At 56.9% G+C, this 9,904-nt stretch overlaps 1 protein-coding gene across 1 annotated transcript in view; it reads left to right on the forward strand.

Moving 5' to 3' along the window:
- The window catches only part of scrib (scribble planar cell polarity protein), a 152,726-nt gene that overhangs the window by 53,883 nt on the left and 88,939 nt on the right, over positions 1 to 9,904 (forward strand). The window contains 5 exon segments of the mRNA XM_078424311.1: positions 2,059 to 2,196; positions 3,506 to 3,700; positions 7,392 to 7,407; positions 7,410 to 7,658; positions 7,661 to 7,698. Of these exon segments, the coding sequence (XP_078280437.1) occupies positions 2,059 to 2,196; positions 3,506 to 3,700; positions 7,392 to 7,407; positions 7,410 to 7,658; positions 7,661 to 7,698 (636 nt within the window).

The raw sequence follows: 9,904 nt of genomic DNA on the forward strand, positions 1-9,904 counted from the left end.
ACAACCTTCTCAGCTGTGCGAATGATCCGTTGCAGCCTCTGGATATCGTGCTTGGTGGCTGAGCCAAACCAGACCATTGGGTGTGAGCACGTCACTGTAGCTCGGGCCTCTGGCGCGCTCACAGTCCCGGTCCACCGTGCGTGCAGCCAGCTGTGGATCCAGCTGCCTGACGTGGTCAGCGAGGAGCCTCAGCTGGACGCTGCGCGTGCACATGCTGGAGGACAGGTGGCAGTGGGTCAGGCGTGGTGGGAGTGGACACGAGCTGGTTGGGTCAGGGCCGGCATGTGTGCAGGGCGTGGGCACTGGGTGTGGGTCAGGCTGCATGTGTGCAGGGCGTGGGCACTAGACGTGGGTCAGGCTGCATGTGTGCAGGGCGTGGGCACTAGACGTGGGTCAGGCTGCATGCGTGGAGGGCGTGGGCACTAGACATGGGTCAGGCAGCATGTGGTGGGAGTGGACACAAGCTGGTTGGGTCAGGGCCGGCATGTGTGGAAGGCGTGGGCACTAGATGTGTGTCAGGCTGCATGTATGGATGGCATGGGCACTAGATGTGGGTCAGGCTGCATGTGTGCAGGGCGTGGGCACTAGATGTGGGTCAGGCTGCATGTGTGAAGGGCGTGGGCATCGGATATGGGTCAGGCTGCATGTGTGCAGGGCGTGGGCACTAGACGTGGGTCAGGCTGCATGTGTGGAGGGCGTGGGCACTAGATGTGGGTCAGGCTGCATGTGTGCAGGGCGTGGGCACTATATGGGTCAGGCTGCATGTGTGGAGGGCGTGGGCACTGGACGTGTGTCAGGCTGCATGTGTGCAGGGCGTGGGCACTATATGGGCCAGGCTGCATGTGTGCAGGGCGTGGGCACTAGATGTGTGTCAGGCTGCATGTGTGGATGGCATGGGCACTAGATGTGGGTCAGGCTGCATGTGTGCAGGGCGTGGGCACTAGATGTGGGTCAGGCTGCATGTGTGCAGGGCGTGGGCACTAGATGTGGGTCAGGCTGCATGTGTGCAGGGCGTGGGCATCGGATATGGGTCAGGCTGCATGTGTGCAGGGCGTGGGTCAGGCTGCATGTGTGGAGGGCGTGGGCACTAGATGTGGGTCAGGCTGCATGTGTGCTGGGCATGGGCACTATATGGGTCAGGCTGCATGTGGAGGGCGTGGGCACTGGACGTGTGTCAGGCTGCATGTGTGCAGGGCGTGGGCACTATATGGGCCAGGCTGCATGTGTGCAGGGCGTGGGCACTGGATGTGGGTCAGGGCCGGCATGCGTGGACGGCGTGGGCACTAGTCGTGGGTCAGGCTGCATGTGTGCAGGGCGTGGGCACTATATGGGTCAGGCTGCATGTGTGCAGAGCGTGGGCACTAGACGTGGGTCAGGGCCGGCATGCGTGGACGGCGTGGGCACTGGACGAAGTGTCAGGCTGCGTGTGTGCAGGGGGTGGGCACTAGACGTGTGTCAGGCTGCATGTGTGCAGGGCGTGGGCACTAGACGTGGGTCAGGCTGCATGTGTGCTGGGCGTGGGCACTAGATGTGTGTCAGGCTGCATGCGTGCAGGGCGTGGGCACTATATGGGCCAGGCTGCATGTGTGGAGGGCGTGGGCACTAGATATGGGTCAGGGCCGGCATGCGTGGACGGCGTGGGCGCTGGACGTGGGTCAGGCTGCATGTGTGCAGGGCATGGGCACTAGACGTGGGTCAGGCTGCATGTGTGCAGGGCGTGGGCACTAGACGTGGGTCAGGCTGCATGTGTGCCGGGCGTGGGCACTAGACGTGGGTCAGGCTGCCTGTGTGCCGGGCGTGGGCACTAGACGTGGGTCAGGCTGCATGTGTGCCGGGCGTGGTCACTAGATGTGGGTCAGGCTGCGTGTGTGCCGGGCGTGGGCACTAGACGTGGGTCAGGCGTTGGGATGCGTGCCGGGCGTGGGCACTAGACGTGGGTCAGGCTGCATGTGTGCCGGGCGTGGGCACTAGACGTGGGTCAGGCTGCATGTGTGCCGGGCGTGGGCACTAGACGTGGGTCAGCTCTGACGATTGTACATTGTACCCCTCACTGTGCAGGGCCGGTTACAGCGCCGAGCAACTCCTCACCCCAGCGAGCTGAAGGTGATGAAACAGGCCATGGAGGACCGCAGGGGGGAGCCACTCACCGCCAGGGCTGAGGAATCACCCCCCTCACCAGACTCCCCCGAGCCCCAGGTCAGGGCCGTGTCCAGCACCGCCGTCTGCAGGGAGTGGGGGAGGGGGCAGGGATCGTGGGGGAGGGGGCAGGGATCGTGGGGGACGGGGATGGGGAGGTGGGCGGGGAGGGGGCGGGGCAGGGAGGGTGGGGGCAGGGAGGGGCAGGGAGGGTGTGGGCAGGGAGGGTGGGGGCAGGGAGGGGAGGGGCAGGGAGGGTGGGGGCAGGGAGGGGAGGGGCAGGGAGGGTGGGGGCAGGGAGAGTGGGGGCAGGGAGGGTGGGGCAGGGAGGGACAGGGAGGGTGGGGGCAGGGAGGGGAGGGGCAGGGAGGGTGGGGGCAGGGAGGGTGGGGGCAGGGAGGTGGGGGCAGGGAGGGTGGGGGCAGGGAGGGTGGGAGGTGAGGGGCTCAGGGATGGGAGGGGGTCACAGGTGGGGATGTGAGTGAATGTTCCTGAGGTGGGTGGGGGCAGTGGGTGTGCCCGAGGTGTGTGGGTCAGAGGTGAGAGGGGGGAGTGGGCGTGCCTGAGGAGGGAAGTACGGCTGTGGGAGGTGGCAGGGGGTGTGCAGTGGGGCAGGTGTGTGTGTGTGGGGGAGTGTAGTGGGGCAGGTGTGTGTGTGTGTGTGGGGGGGGGGGGGTGCAGTGGGGCAGGTGTGTGTGGAGGGGGGTGCAGTGGGGCAGGTGTGTGTGGGGGAGTGTAGTGGGGCAGGTGTGTGTGGGGGGGGGGTGTGTAGTGGGGCAGGTGTGTGGGGGGTGTGTAGTGGGGCAGGTGTGTGCAGTGGGGCAGGTGTGTGCAGTGGGCGGGTGTGTGTGTGGGGGGGTGTGTGTGCAGTAGGGCAGGTGTTTCTGTAGTGGGGCAGGTGTGTGTGGGTGTGTAGTGGGCAGGTGTGTGTTGTGGGCAAGTGTGTGGGTGTGCAGTGGTGCAGGTGTGTGCAGTGGGCGGGTGTGTGCAGTGGGGCAGGTGTGTGTGTAGTGGAGCAGGAGTGTGTGTGGGTGTGTAGTGGGCAGGTGTGTGTGTAGTGGGCAGGTGTGTGTGTGTTAGTGCAGTGGAGCAGGTGTGTGTGCAGTGGGGCAGGTGTGTGTGTGTGCAGTGGGGCAGGTGTGTGTGTGCAGTGGGGCAGGTGTGTGTGTGTAGTGGGCAGGTGTGTGTGTGCAGTGGGGCAGGTGTGTGTGTGTAGTGGGCAGGTGTGTGTGTGCAGTGGGGCAGGTGTGTGTGCAGTGGGCAGGTGTGTAGTGGGCAGGTGTGTGTGCAGTGGGCAGGTGTGTGTGCAGTGGGCAGGTGTGTGGGAGTGTAGTGTGTGGAGCGGTGAGCTGAACTCTGTTCTGTACAGAAGAGGCTGCAGGCGATGAGGGATCAGGGGCCGGGCTGCCACCTGTCCAATGGGGAGATGTGCCTTGCCAGTGGGGACCCAGAGCTCATCACCAGCCTGCTGGCTGAGGACAAGGCTGTGGAGGAACAGGGCAGGAAGCCTCAGCAGCAGAGCGAGGGTAAAGAGGAAGAGGATGATGAAGATGGATACTTTGAGGTAAAGAGCCCAGCATTGAGTGCAGACTCTGAGTCGGGCAGTGCGGAGGTGGGAGCCGTGCCTTCCCTCTCACGGCTGCTGCCTGGCCCACTGAGCTCCGCCAACGCCTGCTGTTTGGACGACAGCCATGAGAGGAGCATCCAGCTGCTGCCCTTGGCTGGCCGTGTCGAGGGACTGAAGCTGCTAACCTCAGGGTTAGGGTTGCCATCTGTCCCGTATTAGCTGGGACATCCCGTATTTTGGGCTAAATTGGTTTAGACAGGAGGAGGCCATTCGGCCCTTTGAGCCAACACCGCCATTCACCATGATCATGGCTGATCATTCACAATCAGTACCCCGTTCCTGCCTTCTCCCCATATCCCTTGACTCCGCTATCTTTAAGAACTCTATCTAACTCTATCTTGAAAGCATCCAGGGAATTGGCCTCCACTGCCTTCTGAGGCAGAGAATTCCACAGATTTACAACTCTCTGAGTGAAAAAGTTTTTCCTCACCTCCATTCTAAATGGCCAACCCCTTATTTTTAAACTGTGGCCCCTGGTTCAGGACTCCCCAACGTTGGGAACATGTTTCCTGCCTCTAACGTGTTCAATCCCTTAATAGTCTTATACGTTTCAATAAGATCCCCTCACATCCTTCTAAATTCCAGTGTATACAAGCCCAATTGCTCCAGTCTTTCAACATACGACAGACCCGCCATTCCGGGAATTAACCTAGTAAACCTACGCTGCACGCCCTCAATAGCAAGAATATCCTTCCTCAAATTTGGGGACCAAAACTGCACACAGTACTCCAGGTGCGGTCTCACTAGGGCCCTGTACAACTGCAGAAGGACCTCTTTGCTCCTATACTCAACTCCTCTTGTTATGAAGGCTAACATTCCAAAGGCTTTCTTCACTGCCTGCTGTACCTGCATGCTTCCTTTCAGTGACTGATGCACTAGGACACCCAGATCTCGTTGTACTTCCTAACTTGACACCATTCAGATAATAATCTGCCTTCCTGTTCTTGCCACGAAACTGGATAACCTCACACTTATCCACATTAAACTGCATCTGCCATGCATCCGCCCACTCACACAACCTGTCCAAGCCACCCTGCAACCTCATAGCATCTTCCTCACAGTTCACACTACCACCCAGCTTTGTATTATCTGCAAATTTGCTAATGTTACTTTTAATCCCTTCATCTAAGTCATTAATTTATATTGTAAATAGCTGCGGTCCCAGCACCGAGCCTTGCGGTACCCCACTAGTTACTGCCTGCCATTCTGAAAGGGACCCATTTATCCCCACTCTTTGCTTTCTGTCTGTCAACCAATTTTCTATCCATGTCAGTACCCTACCCCCAATACCATGTGCTCTAATTTTGCCCACTAGTCTCCTATGTGGGACCTTGTCAAAGGCTTTCTGAAAGTCGAGGTACACCACATCCATTGTCTATTTACCTAGCTATATCCTCAAAAAATTCCAGATTAGTCAAGCATGATGTCCCCTTCGTAAATCCATGCTGACTCAGAACGATCCTGTTACTGCTATCCAAATATTCCGCAATTTCTTCTTTTATAATTAACTCCAGCATCTTCCCCACCACTGATGTCAGGCTAACTGGTCTATAATTTCCTGTTTTCTCTCTCCCTCCTTTCTTAAAAAGTGGGATTACAATAGCTACCCTTCAATCCACAGGAACTGATTCTGAATCTATAGAACATTGGAAAATGATCACCAAAGCGTCCATGATTTCTAGCGCCACCTCCTTAAGTACTCTGGGATGCAGACCATCAGGCCCTGGGGATTTATCAGCCTTCAGTCCCATCAGTCTACCCAAGACCATTTCATGCCTAATGTGAATTTCCTTCAGTTCCTCCGTCAACCTAGGATCTCTGGGCACTAGAACATCTGGGAGATTGCTTTATCTTCCTTAGTGAAGACAGATCCAAAGTACCGGTTCAACTCGTTTGCCATTTCCTTGTTCCCCATAATAAATTCCCCTGCTTCTGTCTTCAAGGGACCCACATTTGGCTTAACTATTTTTTTCCTCTTCACATACCTAAAGAAGCTTTTACTATCCTCCTTTATATTATTGGCCAGCTTCCCTTCGTATCTCATCTTTTCTCCCCGTATTGCCTTTTTAGTCATCTTCTGTTGCTCTTTAAAAGAGTACCAATCCTCTGGCTTCCCGCTCATCTTTGCTATGTTATACTTCTTTTTTATTTTTATGCTGTCCTTGACTTCCCTTGTCAGCCACGGGTGCCTCTTACTCCCCTTGGAATCTTTCCTCCTCTTTGGAATGAACTGATCCGGCAACTTCTGTATTATTCCCAGAAATACCTGCCATTGCTGTTCCACCGTCTTCCCTGCAGGGTATCTTTCCAGTCAACTCTGGCCAGCTCCTCCCTCATGCCTTCATAGTCCCCCTTGTTCAACTGTAGTGCTGACACTTCCGATTTTCCCTTCTCTCTCTCTCAAATTGTAGATTAAAACATCATATTATGATCACTACCTCCTAATGGCTCTTTTACCTTGAGATCCCTTATCAAATCCGGTTCATTGCACAACACTAAATCCAGAATTGCCTTTCCCTGGTAGGCTCCTGTACAAGCTGCTCTAAGAATCCATCTCGGAGGCACTCCACAAACTCCCTTTCTTGGGGTCCATTAACAAGCTAATTTTCTCAGTCAACCTGCATGTTGAAATCTCCCATAACTACCGTAGCATTACATTTGCGACATGCCAGTTTTAACTCTTAATTCAACTTGCACCCTATGCGAGGCTACTGTTTGGGGGACTGTAGATAACTCCCATTAGGGTCTTTTTACCCTTACAATTCGTCATTTCTATCCATACTGATTCCACATCCCCTTGCAAGGGAGTGAATATCATTCCTTACCAACAGAGCGACCCCACCCCCTCTCCCCACCTGTCTGTCTTTTCTATACGTTGTGTACCCCTGAATATTCAGCTCCCAGTCCTGGTCCTCTTGTAGCCATGTCTCAGTGATTCCCACAACATCATACTTGCCAATGTCTAACTGAGCCTCAAGCTCATCCACTTCATTTCTTATACTTCGCGTATTCAAATACAACACAACAAACACAACACTTTAACTTCGGTATTCACCTCCCCTCTCGCACCATTGGTCCTGACCGTACTCTTTTATCCCTTCTCGAACTTTCCTTCCCATTAATTCGGGGGTCTGTTGCAACTTTTCCTGTAATCACTTCCCTTTTAACTCCATCTTCATATTCCCATTTTGTGAACTGACAGCAGGCACAGAGCTAGTAATAGTGTCTCACACACACATGCGCGCACACACACACACACACACACCACACACACACACACACACACACACACACACACACACACACACACACACAACACACACACACACACACACACACACACACACACACACACACAACACACACACACACACACACACACCCCGTCGTCGTCCCGTCCCGTCCCCACCATTTAGTTTTAACCCACACGTGTAGCTCTAGCAAACCTGCCTGCCAGAACGTTGGTCCCCTCCAGTTAAGGTGTAACCCGTCCCTTTTGTACTTGTCACCCCTACCCCAGAAGGGATCACAATGGTCTATCGATCTAAATCCCTGCCCCAGCCCCTGTGTGTGTGAGTGCATTAGCCCTCAGGTGGCCCGTGGGATAATTGTGGGGTGTGTTTCACAGCCCACCGTGCGGTTCATGGAGATACTGTCGTGCGTGGTGAGGAGGAGGGGGCTGGCGAGGGGGAGTTGTTTGTGGCCGAGAAGCAGCGTCTGATCCGCAAGGACACCCCTCACTACAAGAAGCAGTTCAAGATCCAGAAGCTGCCGCGGCCAGAGGCAGTGCTGGCCATGCTGCAGGGGCTGGGCAGCCAGGAGCTGCCGGAGGATGGGGGAGCACAACCCAGCGGCCAGCCTCAGCCTCAGCTCACGCCCCCGCCCGCCCCTCAGGAGGTGTTAGAGATGACAGGCTGTCCCAGCCCCCCGTCAAGGTAGGACGCCAGGCCCACACTGGAGAGCGGGGGAAGAGGGGGTGGGATGCCAGGCTGACACTGGCCCGGGGGGGGGGGGGGGGGATGCCAGGCCCACACTGGAGAGCGGGGGGAGAGGGGGTGGGATGCCAGGCTGACACTGGCCCGGGGGGGGGGGGATGCCAGGCCCACACTGGAGAGCGGGGGAGAGGGGGTGGGATGCCAGGCCCACACTGGAGAGCGGGGGGAGAGGGGGTGGGATGCCAGGCCCACACTGGGCCGGGGGGGGAGAGGGGGTGGGATGCCAGGCCCACACTGGCCGGGGGGGGGGTGGGATGCCAGGCCCACACTGGCCGGGGGGGGGGGAGAGGGGGTGGGATGCCAGGCCCACACTGACCCGGGGGGGGGGGGGGGGGGGGGGGGGGGTGGGGGGGGGGGGGATGGGGGGATGTTCCAGTGGTGGTGGCCTTCCTTAACCCTCAACACGGAGTGCTGGCAGACTCAGCGCGTCAGGCAGCGTCTGTGGAGGCAATGGACAGACGATGTTTTGGTCTGGTCCCTTCTGCAGACTGATGGCGTGGTGGAGAAGACTGGAAAAGAGGTGGGGGGAGGGAAGCAAAGCCTGGCATGTGATCGGTGCCCACTATGTCCTTGAAACAGAAACATAGAAAATAGGTGCAGGAGGAGGCCATTCGGCCCTTGTGATCATGGCTGACCATGACTGACCATTCGGCCCTTGTGATCATGGCTGACCATGACTGACCATTCGGCTCTTGTGATCATGGCTGACCATGACTGCATCTGGGCTGCCTCCATGCAGAACGCAGACACAAAACGCTGGAGTAACTCAGCAGGTCAGGCAGAGACCCTTCTTCAGTCTCGACCCAAAACGTCACCCATTCCTTCTCTCCCGAGATGCTGCCTGACCCGCTGAGTTACTCCAGCAGTTGTGTCTACCTGCCATTTGAACCAGCATCTGCAGTTTTCTTTCCTGCACTCCATGCCGAACTTATTGGTTTTATCAACTTTACCACTAACTCCCACCCGGTCGGTCCTCAAATTTACGGACTGTCTCTCACACTCTCCCCTTGATTTCTCAGTCTCCATCGCAATATTGTGGTCTACTACAAACCACCGACTCCACCTCTCACTTGCCAGGCTTTGTCCTGCCCCCACCTCTCTTTTCCAGCTTCTCCTCCACCATCAGTGTGATGAAGGGTCCCGACTCAAACATCGTCTGCCCATTCCCTTCACAGACGCTGCCTGACCCTCGAGTTCCTCCAGCACTGTGTGTTTTGCTCAGGGCTGCAGCATCTGCCGTTGCTGTGTCGTGTATGTGGGTGGGTCTGGCAGCGCAGGGGCAGTTGCTGCTTGTGGGAGTGGGCACGGTGGACAGGTGAATGGCGATAGTAGGGAGCTGTGTGTGTGGACAGCACTGGAGGTACAGGCCGTGTGTCTGCGGTTGGTGCAGGGTGTGTGGAGCTCCTGGTGCTGTGAATCCTGTTCCCTGCCATCGCCGCTGCTCACAGGAGGCGTGGAGCGGGGTGGTATGAGCACAGCTGGGTCCAGGGTTGTACACACAGTGGCTCACTCTCACCAGGCACTCTCCCCCTGGTGTCCCTGTGTTGATGATACTGAGGGAGTTTAGCTCCCGGCCGGTGTCTGACCTGTCGCTGCATTACACGCGGTTTACACGCGGTCTCCTGCATGTGTGTGTGGTCTCGCTGCTCACGTACTCCAACAGTAACTGCATGAACTAAACCCATCAGCGCTGCGTTACAGACCGCACCATTGCACGCCTCCTCCATGCCGGCGGCCTCTGGCGCACACACAGACAGACAGACACCACCATCAACATCCATGCACCTTCTCATTTGCTCTTCCCCACTCTCTCCCCTCACTCCTCTACATCTCCCCCTCTCTTTTCCCATCAACTCTTCTCTCTATCTCCCCTCACTCTCTCTCCTTACTCACCTTCTCACTCTTTCCCCCTCCTCCCTCACTTTTGTTCCCTCTCTTTCGCTGCCTTCCCTCTCTCTCCCCTTCATTGTCTCTCTCTAGTGCCAAGAGGATGCAGTTTGAGGTCAGGGAGGTTTTACTGTTGTGCAGTGTGTTGGTGAGGCCACGTCTGAAACAGTGTTGGTCTCCTTACATAGAACATAGAAAATAGGAGCAGGAGGAGGCCATTCGGCCCTTCGAGCCTGTACGCACCGCCATTCACTGTGAT

This window comes from Rhinoraja longicauda, chromosome 2 (genome assembly GCF_053455715.1).
Source record: "Rhinoraja longicauda isolate Sanriku21f chromosome 2, sRhiLon1.1, whole genome shotgun sequence".
NCBI classification, from domain to species: Eukaryota; Metazoa; Chordata; class Chondrichthyes; order Rajiformes; family Arhynchobatidae; genus Rhinoraja; species Rhinoraja longicauda.